A 22722-nucleotide genomic window follows, 5' to 3' on the forward strand; every position below is an offset into this window, starting at 1 on the left:
TAATGAGGAGAAATGTTAATAGAAACAGACCTAGAAATGAACCAACATCATATTTTATAGGATATTATGATAATGAAGGTCCTTCTGGGTTGTTTCATGCCAGAGAAAGAGAAACGACACATCTTTGATGTAAAGCCATGACTGTGTACTGCCGTTCCTGCCATCAAATGAAGGCAAACTGGTTCTGACTATCTTGCCATTAGGAACTTTAGCTAGCTATCTAGACAGCTTGCTTTTATTTGATCTACAGCAAATCTTTTCCTATATCTAGGTGCCAGAACTGTGATTATTTTATCCACAAAAAGAAGCACATTTGGAACTGCAGCTGTAAACACAATAATCTTTGTTTGAGGTTATAATAATTCACAGTAATTCTCCAAGACACATTTGGTGTTTGCACTGGTGAAATAAATGAGTTAAATGAGAATGTGGTAGGAATTAACACAATGCATATTTCTTGATTTTAATAGTGTCTTTAGTACAGAAATTTCTTTCAGGAATGTGAAATTGCTTTTAGTTTACTTTCTTGACAGATGAGGCCAGTTGTAGGAGCTTCTTCTTACTACAATAGTCATCATTCTATGAATCAGAGAAACAATTAAAAGATTCTCCCAATTTCTAAGTGCATAACTACATTCTGGAACTTTGGAAATAACCATAGGATTGTCCTTTGGTCCCACTGGATCTACTTGAAATGGACTCAGGCAAAGATTTCTTCTATCATCTGACTCTCACAAGTTCTGCCTCTGAACTGGTGGACCATGGGAACATTTGGGGTCTCCAGGGATCAGTGTCAGCTCAGAGCTAGTATCAAATAACTCTCAAAAATATTGGGTATTATTCCTTGTCGCAGTACGCACTGCCGCTGGTTAATGCTGCAGGTTCTTCTGGGAAAGTCTTGGAGAAGAGTGGTCATATTCCTTTCAAATCCAGCATCCCTTTCAAAAGGGCTCTGGGCCTGTGAACAGGATGAAGTATGTAAATTGGGTAAGAGATGCAAGAATCCCTAGTATGTGATTCAAGGCAGGGTTCTGCCACCAGACATAGACATTCTCTCTCTGCATTTATATCAAACAGCACTTTAGGTTGCCCTTCTCTTCCATGCCTTGGAATCAAGTGAATCTATTAGACATCAACACAGATCCTTGTAGAGCAAACTGCTCTTATACTGTTACATCCCTCTGGCTTCTCATGATACTTGTGACCTCTTTGTCTCTCATTTGGGTGCTAACACCTGACTGCTACTATTCCTGGGTCCCATTATTTCCATTGAAATCAAGGCACCCAATTCCATTGCAGAATTTCCCACTGTCAACCCCAGCTCATAGCAGGTAGCTACAGGTTTTAAAGACACTGGTGCTCTCCTCACTATGTATTTTTTAGTGCATCATGAAGATGCTGTCCTTCAGACACCTAGGCGGGGGGTGGGGGGGGGGTGAGAAATGACTAAGCAGTTTCCATAAATAGATTCATCACAACATTCCCATCTCCCTGAGTCTTCCAACTCCTTTCTCTATAGACTGCCAGGGAAGTTTTGGCATTTTGATCTCTCTTGAATATAGGCCATTATTGAATCCATGCTTCAAATAACTAGTCTAGCAGAATATTTATGCCACTCTGAGATGCATGAGATAGTACATTAAATTCTGAATCCTGGGTGAGTGTGCCTTTACTGACAAATTCAGCCAGACTCATCTTTATTTCATCCTTCCTGGTTAACACTCTTATATCTATCTCCATACATGCTGTTTGCATATGTCTCCCATTGTGAACCCAATCAGAAGCTTGAAGGCAAGGTCAGAGCACAGAGCAGAGCGGGGAATGTTAGAAAGAGGATATGGAGATACAGAAAATATCCAGCACAGGGATACCTGGTATTGAACACGTTAAGTTGAAATGTCTAGTAGACATCCAAGAGGAGATGTTGTCAACAGCTGGATAACTGAGTCTCGAGTTCAGTGGCCAGTTGGAGCTAGGAATGTAAAAAAAAGTACAATTTGATAATTAATATTTTTACAATATTCAATCTTTCTATTCTAAAACATTGCATCTCCTTTTACTCTGTGAAGTGTTCTTTTACGTCTCTTGGTAAGACTTTTCATTATAGGCTTGGTACATTTCTTGTTAACATAATTCAAAGCAACTCAACAAATATTTATTGAGTATGTACTATGAGACAGGCAATGTGCTAGAGTAAACAAAACAGACATAATTCTGGCCTTGTGGAACTCACAGCCAAGTGCTAATCACAGACAAGTAAATGGATAATTAAAATTCAGTATGATAAATGGTGTGTTTAGATAGTAATGGCTGATCTTTTTCAAAAGTTCCACTCCTTTCCCCCTGGCGGAGCATCCTGCCCCAAAGTGCCCTGAAGCACTTGGTCCCCTGAATCCTCAACTCAACTACCTTGCACCACCAGGTCTTTGAGCGAAGCCTCAGATGGCAAAGAGCATGTGGCTGATTATTGTGGTATGTGGATAGTGAGGATATTGTGATGTTGGTTATCATGGTTTTATAAGACTTGAGACCTGTTAAGAGAGGAATACACCAAGTAAACCCAATCTACCCATCACTCCTCTTTGCCCATGAGAATCAGCCTGTAGTCACCCTTCCCCCACCCGATCCTCCTAAAGGCACAGGGGGAAAAATTGGGGAGACAAACTTTTAGACTATATTCATTTTAAGTCTGTTTTTTGAAGCATCTAGAACTTTTTCTGAATATTGAAAAAAGTGAAACCTCCCTAAAAGAGAATTACCAGAGAATAAAAACATAGATAGCCTTTACCACAAAATAGTATGCTTCCAAAGGGGTGAGGTTGATGGCAAAGATAACAAATACTTAGTGGTGAGCCCTTTTTATCTGTTATTGTTTTGTTTTTGTGTTTGGATAAAGGTTGTTTCCGAAGAGGTAAGCATGTGGAATGTAGAAAGTTAACCACTGAGATTACTAAAGGTTTAAACAATGAACTCTGTAGCTTGCTTTCAATAAAAAGTTATCAGCTCCTATAAAGACCCAAAATGTTCAAAACAGGTTTTTTTCAAAGTTGCAGAACAAGAGACGAGATTGTTTGAAGATGAACAAATTAAAGGAAAATATTTAAAGTTAGCTTATACTTATATCTTTACCATTCCCAAACTAGTGTAAACAGATCAAGAGCTTTTCCAACAGATGGAAAAATTTGCACAAAAAAATCCTCAGAACTCAATGAAGACGCCACTGATACACCCTCTCTCCCTGCTCCTTCCCTCTCCTGCCCTCATCCCTCCCTCTTTATCTCAAAATTGCACTAAAAAAAGCTATTTTATTTCAAATTTTTCATTATTACTTTTAATTTAATAGGTTTTATAAAGTGTTTAATTTATCATTTTTTGAATAATATATTTTAATTAATTTAATCTAATTATCATTCATATTAGAAAATATGTATTTTCAATATTTACATTTACTTGATATTTTATAATATATTTACAATTTTTATTAAATACTTACATTCAATGATCTTTGCTTTTAATAAATAATAAAATATTGGCATTTCAGTTTTGTTCCAATATTGCAATCTCAAAGAGCAGATATTTGGGCTCATAGATTGTACACATTTCAGCTTTACTAAATTTTGCCAGATTGCTCCCTAAGACATTAGTATCTAATTACATTGCCATTAGTAGTATATAAAACTTTGTATAGCTCCACATAACAGTCAATATTTCTCATTAGCAAACTCTTAAATCTTTGCCAATCTGATATGAAATGATATCTAATTGTGGTTTAATTTGTTTCTCCCTGATTCACAGTGAAGTGAAGCATCTTTTCATACTTTTTTTTTCTGTAAAGATTTTATTTTTTTTCCTTTTTCTCCCCAAAGCCCCCCGGTACATAGTTGTATACTCTTCGTTGTGGGTCCTTCTAGTTGTGGCATGTGGGATGCTGCCTCAGCGTGGTTTGATGAGCAGTGCCGTGTCCACACCCAGGATTCGAACCAACGAAACACTGGGCCGCCTGCAGCGGAGCACGCAAACTTAACCACTCGGCCACGGGGCCAGCCCTGCATCTTTTCATACTTTTATTGGCCATTCCGTTTGTCTTTTCCTTGTTGTACACTAGTGTTCTTATTGTATATTATTGTTGCAATTGTTTTCTCTCAGTCAGTGGACTTTTCACTTTGATAATGGTATATTTAGATAAACAGAAGTTTTAATTTTAATATAGTAAGTTTATTAATCTTTTCTTACAGCTTGTACTTTTTGTGATTTAAGAACTCCTTCCTTAACTCAAGGTCATTAAGTTGTTCACTTACATTTGTTTCTCCTAAGCTGAATGTTTTGTTTTTTCATAATTGGGTCTTCAATTAGAGTGTGAGGTAGGGATCCAATTTTATCTGTTTCCACATGATAACATTGCCATTGCCATTTAACAAATAGTCCATCCCATTGTCACTGATCAGCTGTGCCAACTCTATCACATAGCAAGTTTTCATACATACATGGGTTTGTTTCTAGGCTTTCTATTTTATTCCATTAATATCTTTTCTACTCTGGAACCAGGTCCTTGATAGGTTAATTATAGCTTTATAAGAAGAATTGAGACCCGTTAAGACAGAAACACTGCCCCCTCACCGCTACCACAAACAAACACATAGCCAATCTTATTTTTCTTCTTTAAAATTGACCAGATTTTTGTGCAGAGGAGTAGCGTAATCTGACTCACATTTTTTTACTATTGAAGTATAATTGACTTACAATATTTTGTTAGTTTCAGGTGTATAATACAGTGATTTGGCATTTGTATATGCTGTGCAATGATCATCACAAAAAGTCTAGTTACCATCTGCCACCATGCAAAGTTAATAAAATATTATTGACTATATTCCCCATGTTGTACATCATATTCCCATGACTTACTTATCTATTGAGATGATTATATGATTTTTATCTTTCATTTTGTTAATGTGGTATATTATGGTAATTGATTTACAGATATTGAACTATCCATACATCCCTGGAACAAATCCCATTTGATCATAGTGTATGATCCTTTTAATGTATTGTTGAATTTGGTTAGCTAATGTTTTGTTGAGGATTTTTGCATCTATGTTCATCAGGGATATTGGCCTGTAATTTTCTCTTTTTTTGTGGTGCCCTTATCTAGTTTTGGTATCAGACTGATGCTGGTCTTGTAACATGAGTTTGGAAGCATTCCCTCCTCTTCAATATTTTGGAAGAGTTTGAGAAGGATAGGCACTATTCTTTGAATGTTTGGTAGAATTCACCTGTGAAACCATCTAGTCATGGAGTTTTGTTCGTTGGGAGGTTTTTGATTACGATTCAATCTCCTTACTAGTAATTGGTCTATTCAGATTTTCTATTTCATCATGATTCAGTCTTGGAAGACTGTATGTTTCTAGGAATTTATCCATTTCTTCTAGGTTGTCCACTTTGGTGATATACAGTTGTTCACAGTAATCTCTTATGATCCTGTGTATTTCTGTGGTATCAGTTGTAACTTCTCTTTCATTTCTGATTTTATTTATTTGAGCCCTCTATCTTCTTTTCTCAGTGAGTCTAGCTAAAAGTTTGTCAATTTTGTTTATCTCTTCAAAGAACCAGCTCTTAGCTACACTAATCTTTCCTATTGTCTTTTTAGTCTCTATTTCATTTAGTTCCATTCTGATCTTTATTATTTCCTTCCTTCTACTAACTTTGGACTTTGTTTGTTCTTTTTTTTCTAGTTCCTTTAAGCATAAAGATGGATTTTTTTATTTGTGATTTTCTTATTTCTTGAGGTAAGCCTGTATTGCTATGAACTTCCCTCTTAGAACCACATTTACCACATCCCTTAGATTTTGGTATGTCATATTTCTGTTTTCATTCGTCTCTAGTATTTTTTGATTTTTCCTTTGATTTCTTTTATGACCCAGTATTTCTTCAGTCACATGTTGCTTAATCACCATATAGTTGTAGTTTTTCCAGTTTTCTTTTATAACTGATTTCTAGTTTCATACCATTGTGGTTGGAAAAGATACTTGATATGATTTCAATCTTCTTGAATTTATTGAGACTCATTTTGTATCGTAACATGTGATCTATCCTGAAGAATGTTCCATGTGCACTTGAGAAGAATATGTATTCCGCTGCTTTTGGGTGGAATGTTCTGTATGTATCTATTAAGTCCATTTGATCTAATGATACATTTAAGGCTGGTGTTTCTTTATTGATTTTCTGTCTGGATCATCTATCCATTGATGTAAGTGAGATGTTAAAGTCCCCTGCTATTATTGTATTCCTGTCAATTTCTCCCTTTAGGTCTGTTAACATTTGCTTTATATATTTTGGTGCTCCTATGTTGGTGCATATATATTTGTAAATGTTATATATTCTTGCTGGATTGACCCCTTTATCATTATGTAATGCCCTTCTTTGTCTTTTATTACAGTCTTTGTTTTAACATCTATTTTGTCTGATATGAGTATAGCTACACCAGTTTTCTTTTCATTTGCAATTGCATAGAATATCTTTTACTATCCCTTCACTTTCAATTTGTGTTTGTTCTTACTTCTGAAGTGAGTCTCTTATAGACAGTATATAGATGAGTCTTGATTTTTTATCTGTTCAACTGTAACCAAGAAAAGGCTCGTTCTGCTCACTGTAACCTGATGCCAATCAATTCCAAGATGAGTCAGTGGTTGAGAAAGGGATTTATTCAATTAGCTAGCAAAATCAGAAGATGTTGGACTCATGTCCCAAAGATCATCTAAGCAAGCACAAAATCTTGAGGCTGTTATATAGGGAGGAGGGGAGAATAAGAAGGGGGTCAGGCTATGTCTGGCATCCATTCTCCAGACTTCTCATCTTATTTTCTGCCCACAAGGTCCAAAATTATTTCCTTCCTTAACAATGGGTTTTGGTCTCTGGTGGCTTTCCTATCCCTTTTGCTTCCTGGAAAATAACTCATTCTAATGTCAACAAAGTTTCATGTCAGATTTGAGAACCTGCTTAGATATGTTCAAACCTGTCCCTGTGGCCTTTGTACAATAGCTTGGTTACCTTATAGGTTAATAATCAGCAATGTGTGATTAGCAGTTACACAACCACTCTATGTCTTTTGATTGGAGAATTTAGTCCACTTACATTTAAAGTAATTATTGATAGGTGTGTACCTATTGCCATTTTTTTTATTGGTTTTCTGGCTGTTTTTGTAGTTCCTCTGACTTCCTTTCTTTTCCTTCTTTCTCTCCTTGTGTTTTGATGATTTGCTTTAATGTTGTGTTTAGATTCCTTTCTCGCTTTCTTTTGTGTATTTATTACACATTTTTGTTTTGTGGTTACCATGAAGTGCACACATATTATTTTTGTATATATCAGTCTATTTTAAGTTGATAGCCTCTTAAATTTTAACACATTCCAAACCTCTACATTTTTACCTCCTCCACACACATATTTTGTTTTTGATGTGACATTTTACGTCTTTTTATTGTATATATCCTTAACTAATTATTGTAGTTTTAATTAACTTTACTACTTTTGTCTTTTAACCTTCATAGTACCTTTATAAGTGTTTGACCTACTACCGTTACCATGTCTCTGCCTGTTTTACCTCTCTCATGTGGTCCTTTTATCCTTTGTTGTGGAGAAACAGTTCACCTTGTTTTCAGATCTTCTTTAGAAGGAAATGAGCCATATGTAGCTGTAGATTCAGTGCGTCCGTGGGAGGAGATGAGTTCAGGATCTTCCTACACTAGCATCTTGGACCTCGCTCTGACTCACATTTTTTAAAGGACCACTCTGGCTGTTGTGTAAAGGATAATAATTAATGATTTGAGAGAAAGAGGAAAAAATTGGTAGAACTATGGCCTTGAATAGATTAAAGCAGATCGCATCCAGTGGAGATGGGAGGGATTAGCTTTAGAGAGCCACATGCAAAGTTCATCTATTGTAATAAAGGCAGAGTATACAAATGTGTTTGCTAATAGGTGTAATGACGGGACTCTGGAAATTCTCTTCTGATTGCTTTAATCATTTCTCAGTGAAATTATCAGTTAAGAGTGATGTGTTGAGGATTTAAGAAGAAAGGAGATGGTGTAGAATCATTGTTGAGAAGAATATGAAAGAAAATTATTGCCTGAAGGCCAAGAGCCCACTTGACGTTTGTGATCATTATCTAAAGTGAGATCAGTCAACATAGCTGCGTATTTCTCCCCAGCTGCATATGGCTGTAGAGAGCTGGGCTTAATCAGGGTTTTGGTTTTGCTAATGGAGTAAATAAAGTGAAAGATGGTAAAGGAGTATATTATAATGGTGGACAAGCAATTTACCTGGGTAAAGAAGGGAGTGAAGAAGTGAGAAACAGTGAAAAGTGGTAGGATCAATGGATTGGAGGGTCTATGCAATCAAGGGATTCTTGGGGTCAGCATACTAGAGGAAGGGATCTGGAAAGATGGGAAGTAGGGTAAAGAGAGTGGAATACATGAAATTCACATCATGAAAGAGTTGCAGTTACTGGCAATTACAAGGTCAAAGTTATGAGCAGGACTAGCTTCAACCTATGCCCAGTACTTGGTTTAATGCTTTGCTGTCACCATCTTGAAATTCCTAGTAATTTTTAACAAGGGGCCTTACATCTTCATTTTGCCCTGGGCCCCATAAATTATGTAGCCAGTCCTAGTTATGAACGTGGGAGTGAGTGGCTGATGTAGGTGGAGGACAAAATCACTGGAGGAGAGGAATTCAAGGAACTGAGAAATTGGAGTGTAGAAGGATAAGATACACGTGAATTGAAATTGCTGAAAAGTTAGGCAGAAATAGTATTGAAGATAGTTACAGTGAGCTAGGAGCTAAAACCTGGAGAAATGAGTGACAATAACCCAGGGATCAGGAGATGTCAGCAACAATGAGGGGTAGTAAGTGATATAATCTAATCACATGAAACTCAGAGCTGAGGATTTGGAGGAAGAAGCGAAACCACAGTGAAGAACCATAGAGCAAGGAGAACACTGGCCTCACCTCTAGGCCCTGCAGTTGAGAGAGCCGTGGGACGCAGCAGCAGCCTTTTAGAGGGGTGCAGGGGAAGTGGTGTCCTCAGAGCAGAGTCAAGTTTCCTTTAGAGCAAGAAGGTGACAGGGACAATTAGAGAACATGTTAAAGAGTTGGGGGATTTTGATGATGGTCGACTTTGAATTCCAGAGAGCACAGTGGAAGGATTTCAGGAGCTGGGGAGAAAGGAACACAACAGAGGGTGTGCAGAGCCTCGCAGGATTAGAAAACAGGATAAAAAGATGACCTGCAATACTGGGGTCCTTGTAAATGACCGACAAACAGAGATAAAGGGCATGATGAGATTAGCCCAATGGATTTAAGGCAGAGAGAGTGGAAGCAAGACTGCAAGTGTTGGGGGTTAAGGAAGGGCTCCCCCGTCATCACTGGTGATGGGGGCAGGAGACCTAGGGGAAGCATGATTCTTTCACCTCTCTTTAGTGTAAATGCACGCTGAGAAGCCATGTTTCTCTTAAAAGTTTTATAAATGGCATATATAAAATAGTAATTAGAACAGCAAGTATTAAAAATGAAGTTACCCAATAATATCATAGTCATATAATATGGATACTAATCTCACTGCTATGTAATCTTTTATAGCGTTTTTTTTTTTGGTAAACATTCCACAATAAATGCATATAGGTATCACAAGTTCTTGTAAAGCATTGTTGCAATGTGGCTTGTTATTTCATTAAAAATACTTTGCAAAAAATAAGACCGTATTTGAGCAATGTCTTTCTTTCCAACTTGAAGTGTATGGCTTATGGACTAATTAACATAGAACTTCCATTTGTTTTATTCTTTCATTCTCCTCTAGTGAAGATTTTCTCAGGCTGATAATACAGCAATGTACTTAAAAATAAAGTCATTTACTTAGGAATCTAACATAGGATGTATGATAGTTGGGTTTCAGAAAACTGTGTGATCAATCAAATGGCATGTATGGACCTTGTTTGGATTCTTATTTGAACAATATTTCTGTGAAGAGACGTTTTTGAGACGTCTTCCCAGACTGTGGGATACTTTGTCACATGGGGACAAGGACTCACATAAAACTTTTTGGTGCTTGCCATGTGATTTGGGGACACCCACTGGCTTATTCCGGCCTTAGGAAACTCCACAAAAACTTGGGATTGGGAAGTCAATTGCTGAAGTCTCCAGACAGACAGCAATGAAGTCTCCTGCACCTTAAAACCATACGTAGTGTCTGACTTCCCAATTCAGTCAAAAGATCAGTCATTTGATTCTTCGACATGGATGCAAGTAGGAGGGGATCAATCAGATAATTTGAACCTCATGTCAATGTCTTTGATTCTCATTTTTTACATTTTAATATTTCTGTGGAATCAGAACATATTTAAAGATATTTAACATATGCATTTTTCTCCTGGAAAGCTATCATTAAATTGATACTGTATCTTACGATTGATGATATTTTGGAATTGAAGAACTATGGTAAGGTATGCTATTTCTTGTTTCAGAAGTTGATAGATTGGATCTGTTATCTAAATTCTGGTTAGCTTACCTAGACAGTGGTTCCTGTTCCAATGAGGAGCAAGAGCGCAATCACTTCATTGGACAAAATTCCCAACCTTCTCCATTTTAGTGATGCTCCCTCTAATGAGATTGACACATCATTTAATAAACAATATAGGAATGGCTCAATGGTGTTTAGTTTGTTGTTTCGACTTAGAGCTGAGTGAAAAAACTAGCGAGAAGCACCAAGAACTTGGAGATTGTAAATTCTGTCTCCTTATGCTCTTTGCTACAGCCTAGACTTCCACCACCAGAACAAAGGTCCTCATTTCAAAACCTCTGTCTCTTTCAAAGTCTCACAGATGAGAAAGCCTGAAAACGATCAGTTTCTTTTCGGGATCCAAGATTGACAAAGGCGTTGCACGCAAAATATAGTGGTATAGGTTATGTGGTTTTGCTTATAAGAATGTTATGATTCACACAGTCATCTTTCCACAGGTTTAAAAGTTTTGTCTACACATACCGAATCTTCAAAGAGAAATATGGGTACATTATACAGGTAAGAATATAATAAGAACTCCTGCAACGACAACAATGACAAAAAGTTGGGAGGGAAGAACCTGAGATTACCTCTTGAATATGAGATGTGGCCATGTGAAGGCATTCTAAAAAGGGAAGGGCCATGCACAGTTAGAGTCAGATCAAGAGCTAATCTTGTCTTTCTCTGAGAGACATAGGAAGACATGAGTCTGGTCCTATTTTTTAATAACCAAGGCTGTTATTCAAAATTGTAGAGGCATGTGACCCTGGTTCCTCTAGTGGGCAAACGCACCAACCTGGACTCCATGTATGACCACTGTTGAATTAGAAGACTAAACAATGACCAGGATGGAGGTAGAAAGGGAAGGTGGGGACAGGTCTGAAAGTCTGGGAAGTCAAGTGGGCTCCATAGTCGTATGAAAATACAAAGGGAAGCCACAGTCAACTAGCAGTCTTGGGAATTCCTTTAATTTTTCTGGTTTACTGAGAGGTAAGCAGCAAAACTGTTTTGCTCCTTTTGAATTTACTTCTCTGGCTTAGGGAGCAGAGTATAACCAATGTAACTGAATCTTTAATTACTAACAGAGAATTCGGAAATAATCTTTCTGAAACACTAGCACACAGGGTTAAATAGATTTTTTACTGCAAGATTTCTCAGCATCGTCAATATGCTAATGTTCATTGTGAATATCTGAAAGAGTTTAGAACATACAATGATCCCCAAACACACACACACATACATACATACATAGGAAATTTTTCTTTTGCTATAAAAGGACATTATTGAGGCAAATGGACAAAATTTGAATAAGGTCTATAGATTAGTAAATATAGTATTGCATCAAGATCAATTTCCTCATTCTAATCATTGTAGAGTGGGTATGTAACATCCTTGCTTTTTTAAGAAATACTGACGTGTTTAGGGTTAAAAAGGTTTTTTTAAAAGAATATTTTATGTATATATATATATATATGGACATAGATATATACATATATATGTTTATATATTTAGAAAGAGAGAAGAAAAAGCAAATATAATAAAATAACATTTGGGATGTGAGTGAAGCATATAGATGGAAATTGAAAATATATTTTTGTAACTTTTCTTCAAGTCTGAAATTATTTCAAAATAAAATGTCTTCTAAAAAACAACTTATTTAAAAATGTTTGTTTGTTGTGCATACTTTGGGAAATTCTGGATAATTCCTTAATACTCTAGACAAAACAGAGAACCCTCCAAATCAGTTAGTACTCAGACATGGCCAGGCATTTCAAGGATGGGGCTCACTCAATACTGCAGACTGAGGTGGTCCCTTGATTGCTAATCCTGTTTACTCAGAGTAGCTCAAGTCAGAGGTTGTCTTAAAAACAAGCGTTTTTGTGTATTGCAATTGGTGTGAGCTCTTAAGCATAAACTGCTGGCAACTTGTTTTTGCTTTGCCAGCTCAGAGGCCGCCCAGAAAACCGCTGTTTTGAGAAGTGTTACATTTCACACAATTGCACGATGATGAGTGATCTCCTCCTTGTATTTTTGCAGACTGTGGAAGGCGCCCGAAAACAGATCTTTCCAAACCTGAGGGAATTGATCTCCAAATTTGAAAAACCAAATCAAGGGCTGGTGGTTCACCTTTCAAAGCCGATAAAGAGAACCAGCCCCAGACCGAGATGGAGAAGATCGACGATAAAGTTGGATGATAGTTTTGGTAAAAACTCTCAAACAGGGATCAGAAAGGAACCTTAGTCCCATTTCCACCACTGGCCTACTTTGTAGAATCAAAACAGATAAAAGCCTTATTTTTTATTGCGTTATCTCCAAAAGGCTTCCCCTCCTAAGAGCACTTTCCACCTTGTTGAGAAGTGGTGTCTTTGAGCCCCTGAGGTGGCCAACATATAGAAACTCTCAGTGCATAGACAGCCAGGGGAGCAAGAGTGGTTCCTGAGCCCTCTGGAAGAGCTGGCTTCACACTCAGCCTGTGACCTTGTGCAAACCACACAAGTTCGGGAATAGATGGACACATTAGCATAATTTTCAAATGAGAAAATTGCTTCAACCTCTCCCCATGGCTCATCTTGTTACATTTTGCTCAATATTTGCTAAGCGTTCATTTATATAGTATTAGGGCACAAATTATTTCAGATATATCCGTAAAGGTATTAGGCCATGGTGGAAAATGAGAGATGGTTGGTAAATCTGAGTGCAGGGAACCTGTGCTGAGGCCTCTCAAATCATGTCATGGGCAGCTACTCTTACTTACCCGCAGCCCTTGAAATCCACTCTCAGAAAATAATCTAGTATATTTCACTTACAGCCTAGTTTGAATTTAACTCAGACTTCCTGAGACATTTACAATCTAACTCAGTTTTCTCATGATGGATGCATGGTTATATTCTCAATTAAAGGGATTTCAGTTATCAGTGGGCAGGCGATGGTGATGGAAGCAGATGTGCTAGCTAGGGAGAAAGCAGAGGACAGCGAGTTCCAGGGAGCCTGAAATCACCCCACGCCCGTTCAACTTTGTCTACAATGAAATCGCCCTTTAGGCTGCCACAGCAACTTCTCACCTCCCCAACAAGACTAAGCATGGCTTTTTAATGACTAAAATAAAAACAACTCCTCTACCGTTGTTTCTCTGTCCCGCTCCCACCATGCTGGGGAGTGTGCAGCCATGTACATACAAAGTCACTTCCTATTGGCTCAGCTGCAGATGTAGTCCCATGGCCCTTTTCCACCAACACTTAAAGAAGAAAAAAGTATTAAAGGGGGCAGAGCTAGAAACCCCAGAATGTGCCTGTGCTGCGGCCCTTAGGCAAACCCAGATGAGTTGCTGAGGGTGCTTAGAGTGGTGGCAGTATTTGCACCATGGTTGCACGGATAAAATAATCACAAATGCCAAGAAGAGAACACTTTAGAGATCTTTCCCAAGAACTGGGAGAGAGCCTCGCCACACCAACTCTCTATGCTTGGTCAGCCCTGCCAGAGTGAGCTCTCAAATCCTCAGCTACCAAAGGGGGACCATTTGCCCATTGGCCTCATCTTCTTTCTCTCCTTCTCTTGGCCTCCTGACAACAAGATTCAGATATTCTCACTCTGTGGGAGGCACAGGTTTTCTGCTGGTGAATGGAGGCATCTAGTGCCTCTGGAAACTCTGATGATTGACTTATAAAGAGATCCCCTATTTTGCCAGCAGAACTACCTGTGGTACCCCAGACCTTGAAAATGTCACTTTGATGTGTCATCAAGATCACCCTGTGGCTGGGCAGAGGTCTTCTTTCCTTGAGCACGGTTGGTCAATGTGACTCCTGGGTGTTGAGCCTCAACGGTGGTCTTCTTTTTTTCCCCAGGGAACAGTAACAGTGATTATGTGGATGTCTTGCCTTGAAGATAAGAATTCCGGACAAAGCAATTAGAGAAGAGACAGGGTGACAGCTCTCACTGGTGACCCTGCTTCTCCTGCAGATGTAGATCTGGAAGGCTGACCTTTAGAGGACAATTCAGACTCTCCTGGTCTGGGTGACTGAAGAGGTTCTGTCCACCAGCTTCAGAGAAATCACTCCCCGTGTCCCTGCGTCTCATGCATACACCACGAGCAGCTTCAAAACCTCTTTTCCCCTCTTACTCTTCTTTCTTGGGATAGGACAGTCTGAACCTATTTCCTTGACTTGTTAAAGGTACTATCACTACATCGTCGTTGACATCCTCCCTCCAATCAGGCAACCAGAGGGGCTGCTTGATACAGAAGAGAACGCACTTGGCCGCGAGTTAGGAGCCTGAGTTCCAGTCCTGTGGCTATCTGACTTTGGACAAACCTCTTCCTCTCTCTAGGTCTCCATTTCTTCATCTACAAAACAAGTGTCTGGGTGGGGCGATACACACTGCCCCAACCTCTCTGCTGAGCCTGGTTGTGCCCAGTGGAGGTGGTAAGTCCTGGAGTGATGGAGATGTATATAACATCAGTAAGGGATCGGGGCCCAGCCTCCCCAAACAGCTGACACACTCTCTGCACCTGCCTGGTCTGTACTGGTCTTGGTCATGTGGTGGCCCAGATCCACGTGAGTGCCTTTCTCCCTCCAGCCTGGGCTACTCACCTTCTAACTCTTCTCCTTCTTTGTAATCTCGATTTTCCTGCCAAACATTTCCCTGAACCCACTTTCTCCCTGATTTTGCCTGATTTCGTTTGTGCACCAACCACTTCAGCAGCATGGATGTGGTTCTGTACAGTGATGTGTGTGGGATTTTTAAGATATTCTCCTATGTGTGCTTCTTGTTCCCAACTAAGTGTTAAGTGCTACCAAAGCACGGTTGAGTCTCCTTTGTATCCTGCACAGTGTGTAGAAATGTGTGCTGCACAGAGCTATGCCCAGTTCATAGAAGCTACTGACTGGAAGCACATTCCTGAAGGGTTTGTGGAATTGATTCTAAGGCCCTTTGAATTTTTCTCCTAGTTCAAAATTTTAATAAAGACCTGGTTAGTGTGGAATGTACCAAATTTGATGCCCATTCTCTCGCACATCTTCAAACTATAGTTATTCATTTCACCCCACTGGCCTTATCTTTCAAAGTTATTAAAGAGAGGAGCTCTAGACTACCAAACAACACAAACGGACATTGTGGCTGGAATCCCGAAGTGTGAGTTTGTGGGTCACAGCAATACGTAGCTACTGCTAAGTAGAGAAGAAATGAAATGCAGCCGTATTCAGAGAGCTGGGGCAGCCAAATCCTAATCCTGCTAGTTGGTTTAGTAAAGGACACCAGAAGCGGGCCTGCTCCCCAGGTTTTGATCTTAGGTCTTTGATTCTCTATGGTACAAAAAAGAATGTCCCAGTTTCCAGAGCCTACAGCAATCCTTGGCACAGAATACATGTTCAGTGAGTATTTTTTGAATTCATGGCTGAATGAATCAATATATAAAATATGATCATTCATTCCGGATGGTGGAGATTTATACATTTCAAAATCTGCTAGAACAAGACTATTAGTTCGAGCTCTTTCAATTATAACTCTTGTAGAAGTGATTTCCTTTTTTCTGAGCACCCAGGCATAGCACCTTGCACGATGCTTGGTCCCCAGATGGATTTCAGTACATTTCTCAAACGAGCAAGCCACATTTAATAGCTGATGTTGATGTCAAGCTATAAATCCCTGAAATTTTTTAGAAGACCTTGAACAGGTCACGTGAAGAACAGCTGAAAGAGCTGAGTACATGGGACCAGAAGAGGGAAGACAATAAATTAGAACAGCTATTTCCAGGGTTTGAAATGTTGTTCTGTAAAAGAGGGTGAAGACCAACCAGGTACAATGCCTGACAGCAGAACTCAGACCAACGGTTGGTGTCTACAGGAGGGCAGTTTTAGCCCAATACAAGAAAGAATTCTGAACCCACTAGAGCTATCCTACACCCTAACAGTCTGCCCTCTGTTGTAGTTCGAGTGGAGGGTAGTACTTTCCAAGAATGTGGGAGAAATTATTCCTGTCCTGAGTAGACATTAGACTGCCTGACTGCCAAGATACCTTCCAATTCAAGGATCACTGGATTCTAATCTCATCTCGTAACAATTACAGGAAGAAAAATCTTTCTCTTTCTCTTTCTCTTTTTGATTTAGGTATGGAGAGTTGAGTTAATCACTTTCCTTAGTTCTTAACTCACTATCACCATAAATCCACACAAGATCCTTCTTTTTGTTTTATTTCCTTTTTCTTCCCTTCATCCCTAATTCTCACTCCAATGGAACCAGCTCTATACTATTTGATATATGCACTCGGTATACACGCACCCTTGTAGAATATACAGTATTGCTTGTGAATATATACCTTTTATATTTACATACATGATATGGTGCTACTGCTCCAGTTCTGTTATTACTATTTTCACTCAGTGTTATGTTTGGTTCTATTTCATATTGTTGAGTGTACATCTAATTCAGTGCTGCTGTCTGATGCATGGTATTCCATAGTACTCATCCACCACATTTTGCTTATCCATTCCTCTAGAGATAGACAGCCAAGTTCGTTCCAATTCTCTGCTACCAGAAACAACACTGTGACAAGCAACCTCGTGCAAGTCTCTTTATGGAAGTGTAAGAAAGTTCCTCTGGACTATATGGGTGGGTCATAAAGTGCACTCATATTTAATTATGATGTAATCAAATCCATCAAGTGCTTTTTTTGATTCTTGTTTTTTAAGACCTTCCCCGCTCCAAGATCATGAAAAAAATTATCTTACATTTTCTTCTACTAGCTTTATACTTTTACCCTCTACAGAGTTTTAATGATGACAAGGACTTTTGCCTTTTTAACTGACATATCCCCAGTGTCTAGAAAAGTCCTTCATGTATAGCAGATGCTCAATAAGTATTTGTTAAATAAATGATGAATCTGGGTTTAACCTTTGCATATGGTACGAATCCAACTTCGTATTTCTCCACACATATTGAGGTAATTTTCCCATTTCAACCTGCTTAATAATTCATTTTCCTCCCTCTGATTTATGGTTCCTCCTTTATAATACATCACAATGGTTCCAATGCCCTGATTTTGTAGTGTCTTATTATCTGGTAGGGTATTCCTGGACCTTGATTCCTCCATATACATTTCAGGATAAATATGTTAAGTTGCTCAAAACATCTTGCTGGAATTTTGAATGAACTTGCGATGAATTTGTAGAGTAATTAGGGGACAAGTGACATTCTTGTGATGTTTTCTCATGCATACACACGTTACATCTATTTACTCAGGTCATCCTTTTTGTTCTTTAATGGAATCATAAATTTTCACCATAGAAGTCTTGTATATTCTGTTGAATTCATTCTTTATTTTTAGTTGTTATAAATTATGTCTTATGTTTTATTACATTTCTAGCAGGCTATGGCAGTAGAAAAATGTTTACACTTTCATTAGACTTACTGGTTTACCTGTTGATTCTATTGTAAATTGAATTGTAAATTCTATGTAAATGATTTTGTCGCTGTAAATAGTAACATTTTGTTCTCTTTCCTATCAATACTTACGTGTCTTATTTACTCTCTGTGTTTACTTGATTAGCCAGGACCTCCAGTATACATTAAACAGTAGTCACTAGGATGATGCGCGTTCTTGTGTTGTCCCCAGTATTATGGAATGCTTAGAACATTTCTCCATTTAAGCATAATGTTTGCTGTAGCCTTTGAGAAGGCTATTGAGTTTTTATCAGAAAAGTTTAGAAATGTATTAAGTGATTTGTTTCTGCATCTATTGAGATAGTCACATTCCTTCTATCTTCCCTCCATTATAGGAGTAAATTACATTGATAAAATTGCTGATACTGTACCATCCTTGCATTACTTAACTTGATCATGTTGTATCATATTTAATAAATTGTTGGATTCAGTAAGTTAATATTTTATTAAATATTTTTTGCATGAAAATTCATAAACTAAATAGGACTATAATTTACTGAGTCATGATTATACTAATCATATAGAGTGAATTAAACAGCCTCGCCTTTTTCTATCTTGTGCAACAACTTCGTAAGGTAAGAATTATCTGTTTCTTGAAAGTGTATTAGTATTCTCATAAAACTGAGTTTGAGACTCTGGTGAAGAAAGGAAGAAGACTTTTATTATGATTTAAATATCTTTAATTCTTAGTAGTTTATTTAATTATTTTGCCAACTTGGATATTCTTTGTTATTCCAAGAATTAGTTATCAGAAACTACAATGCCTAAAGCCAGCCACAAGAGGTCAGACAATCACTAAGAAAACAAGTACATACCAAGCTTTTTTTTCTTAATCAGTGCTGAGAAACCTCGCTGGCTATAAAACCTGAAACATTTCTCAGAACAATACTCACCTCTCATTTGAATGCTTAATCTCCAGTGTTGATCACAGTGTTGGTCAAGAGGCTCTAGACTCAGCTCCGTCCCTTCCTGGCAGAGCGACATTGGACAAGTTGCTGAAACTCCCTAAGCCTCTGGTCAGCCTCCTCTAGAAAATGCGGATAACGCCTCCTATGCACAGGGTTACTGTGGGGAATCGGAGACCATGCCAGCACAGATTAACATTGAAACTATATAGTCTTTGCTGTTTCCTCTTCTGTAAAATGAACGGGTTTGGAAATAGTTCTCTAAATTCCCATTCTACACGAATATTCAGTGTTTAATGAAATTGCATTCACCCCTGAAGGTCCAAGTGAAAAAGGTATTTCTCAGCCATGAACATTTCCTGGAATTTGTTATCAGTCTGGTGTTATGGAAACAGAGAAGAGCCGTGTGGTGAGAGGGACACCTGCTCCTCACGTCTAAAAACCTAGGTCTTCAGGTCTAGTTCTGCCTTTGATTAGTTGTAAGACTCAGGCAATCTACTTAGTCACTATCTCAGTATACCCATCTATAATGTGCGGCTGAAACACCTACATCACAGGGCATGAGGTTTAATGAGACCACGAGTGTGAATCCCTTTGAACGCAGTAAGATATTCTCTGTATCTGACAAATGAGCTTAATAAGACTTCCCTCACAGGGTTATTGAGAAAAACAAATGAGATAATTTATGGGAATTGATCAGTACAATTCCTGGAATATATAGGAGCTTTAGAAATGTAATAAAGTACCAATTAATAGCAAAGCCTCAGATGGTGAAGTATGAATATTAAGAATTGGAACTCAGAGCAGTGTGAGAAGTGCTACCAGAGGTGGGCAGGTGCCTGGTGTTGAAGTGTGACCTTTCTTACATTAGGCTGAACATAAGTGCTTGCTTCTGCCAGCAACGTGGCAAAGTGGCACCTGTGGGAGCAGAATTAAGCAGAAGACTCTGGCTGGAGATAAATGAGCAACCCACTGGCCTATTAATCATTTTCCACTTTGAAAACGGCCTCCCTCAGTCCTTCTCTGCAGTTGTTGATCGGGTACCGAGACCGCCTCTGGGTAGGGGCCCTGAGGAAAGGGGCTGAAAAGGGTGGTGTTGGTCTATGGTGGACCTTGGTGAGAGCCCAGTCTAGTCTGCTCCACACCATTTAGCACTTGATTATTGTGTATGTATACATACATATATAAAATCTCCCGAGTTACAAGTTCCTGGAGTTTGGTCCAGTTCAAAGCACATCGTCACAGAGCTCCTGTGATGCCGCACGGGGGACTGAGGAGTGAGACATGAAGATGACACGGTCCCTGCCCTTCAGGAGCTCAGAGACTTGTGGGAGAGACACGCCACAAGGCAGCTACTTTCCACGTCATTTGGCAAGTGCCATGATGGAGAAATGCATAGGATGCTACTGAAAAAGCAGAGAACAGGTTGGGGGATGATGTCCAGGAAGGAATCCTGGAGGAAGGGATGCCTGAGCTGAAATTTGGAGGATGAATTAACATACCCTGGTGAAGTCAGAGGAAAGAGAAAGGCAGACAGAGGGTGACTGGGCAGATAGACTGCCTGGAACAAAGGCATGGAGGCAGTTCTGAGCAGTTTGGGGCACTGGTGTACCGAAGCATGGAGGCAGTAGTGGCAGATGAAGCTGGCAAGGTAGGCGGGGCTGGGTTGTAGACGACTGAGTGCAGAGAACCCGTCTCACACCTCTCCCAAGCTCTTCGCAGAAGACTCCCCAGCCTAGTCACAACCTATACCACCTACATAACTGCTGATTGATGAGTAAGGGTCACTTGGGGAGAGGCACGGGCAGGGATGCTGACCACAGACTCATCCTTTAGCTTTATTACATGTAGGATCATTTCCTAGATGGCCCACACAGTCTCTCTAGGAGACCCAGCTCCCGCAAATGTCACACCTTGGCCAGGTCTAAAGAGAATTCATCAGGTATGCTGCAAAGCCTTTCTGACAATTCTTGCCACAGAGGACCCAGGATTTAAACTGAGAAAGGAAGGTTGACAGAAATGGAATTTACTGGATACCCAGAGACTGCTGGGAAGGTAGGCAAGATGGTAGTCCAGACTTGTTCCAAGTTTTCCTGTTCAGCAATTGGGTCTGTCCGTTGTGGGCTCAGGATGAAGAGGGAGCTCATCCACTGACCAAAGCTGCAAGCCCTTTGCAGGCTAATGGGGTTGACTTCCCTCTGTCTCAAAAGGCCAGGCTGCTCCTTCACTGGCCTCATGGTGGCCTGGACCATTCCCAAGGTAACCACAGGGAGATATGATAAGTTGCTGTGAGTTAGCCCATAGCGCAGGCTGAACACTTGGCTGTGCTTCAACACCAGACCAAAGCGACAGGAGTTACATAATAAACTAGAGCCTAGAAAGGAAAAGGTGGGAACATGGCGGGTGCTTTAAGGAAGAAGGTAGCTAAGCAGATGGCACTGGAAACCACTGACTGGTTAAACAGTAAAAAAGAAAACAAAATTGCAGTATGTTGGGAGATTGCTGCTTGTTTTGGGGAATTTTTATGTGCATGTGTGTCTATTCCAAGGGAAAAACACTTGCAGTGTGTCCTACTCTGTAACTGACAGATTCCCCAGGCACCTCCCACCAGACACAAAGTAGCCAGCCTGGTGTGTCTGAGTTGGTCCTTACACATTTCCTCAGGTTTGCTTCCCTGTGTGGTCAATAATCGAGTGATTCGTTTCATGGGGTAGAGCCTCCCCAGGCTCCCTGGAGTTGGACTGTTTATCATGGCAGCAGCTGGACATAAGCTGGACACAAAGAGGATTTGAATCTCAGGAGGGTCTGGCCCTGGATACGGAACACAGAGGAATTTTTTCATTAGTAGGAAGTCAGTGGTGGGGGACTCTGGGTTTTAATCGAGTGCTCCCGGTGCCAATGGCAGCAGGGAGGAGGGCGTCCTGGAGGGGTAAAGCACTCGAGGATGCTTTCACTGGACAACTTCAATTAAAGTTTCCAGAGTAGATTTCCTTGGCAGAGATGAAGGACATTAAATGCCATCAGCACTTATAAAGTTGTCCCGGGGGAGAGGGGGATTCATCTGCAAGGGCTTTATTTCTTTGTGTGGATTTAATTACTTGTTCCCACACACAGAGGAGCCACAGCGGGAGCTCCAGATGGTGTACCCCAAACTCAGCGGTGGGCCCAGCAGGGACACTGCTGAGTGAAGCCCAGGGGACCCTGAAGGCCAGAATCTCAAAGTGAAGCCATGGCTGAGTTACCCACTGCCAGGCTGGACTGGGAAGCTCTGCTGTGGTGGAGACTGGGCTGGAGAGGGGACAGGGAGTAGAAGCACAGAGAGCTCTAGAACATGCCCAGGATTCACTGACTTGAAAGGAATTCCGAGGTCTGAGAGCAGAGTAAATTGACCGAGAAGGAATTGTCTGAGTTTGGGGCAGCATCTGAGATGTAGTCCTGGATTAACTCACTCACTAAATTCTGGATACCCACTGGGGTCCCCTACCAGCCCATGGGGACTTCAGGAATGAAGTGGGTTTCCTGATGACCTTGGATTATTAGTTTCCTTCAGCAACTACTGCAGGCAGATTAAGCTCAGAGGACAGGAACACTCCTTCAGTTGAAATGAACCCTCCCTCCCTTTGGTGCTTCCATTGTATTTTCATGTCCTGCTAACATAGCCTGTTAACATGAAGCCAGGGAGGGTAGGTACAATGGCGTCACCACCCACGTCAGCATAGTGAGAGAGAGAAATCTCGTACCCCTTTTCCATCAACCTTACTACAGTGCCCCAACACACTTAGCTCATGGTAGGGGCTTGGATATATTGTGTGAATAAATGCATCTTTGTACACCAGCT

At 39.9% G+C, this 22722-nt stretch overlaps 1 protein-coding gene across 2 annotated transcripts in view; it reads left to right on the plus strand.

The window, feature by feature from the left end:
- SH2D1B (SH2 domain containing 1B) overlaps positions 1–18447 on the plus strand; it is a 29726-nt gene extending 11279 nt beyond the window's left edge. Inside the window, exons 2-5 of one of the 2 annotated variants that reach the window (XR_011536881.1) lie at positions 11005–11065; positions 12584–12749; positions 14389–14964; positions 17036–18447. Coding sequence is in view for 1 of the 2 variants with exons in the window: in XM_008535823.2 (XP_008534045.1) it covers positions 11005–11065; positions 12584–12749; positions 14389–14426 (265 nt within the window). In the remaining variant the exon portion in view is untranslated. Of the gene's footprint in view, positions 1–11004; positions 11066–12583; positions 12750–14388 lie in introns of both variants that reach the window. The other variant, XM_008535823.2, reaches the window with a different exon arrangement.
- The last annotated feature ends 4275 nt before the right edge of the window (positions 18448–22722 follow it).

This window comes from Equus przewalskii, unplaced genomic scaffold (genome assembly GCF_037783145.1).
Source record: "Equus przewalskii isolate Varuska unplaced genomic scaffold, EquPr2 ChrUn-5, whole genome shotgun sequence".
In the NCBI taxonomy this organism is placed as follows: Eukaryota; Metazoa; Chordata; class Mammalia; order Perissodactyla; family Equidae; genus Equus; species Equus przewalskii.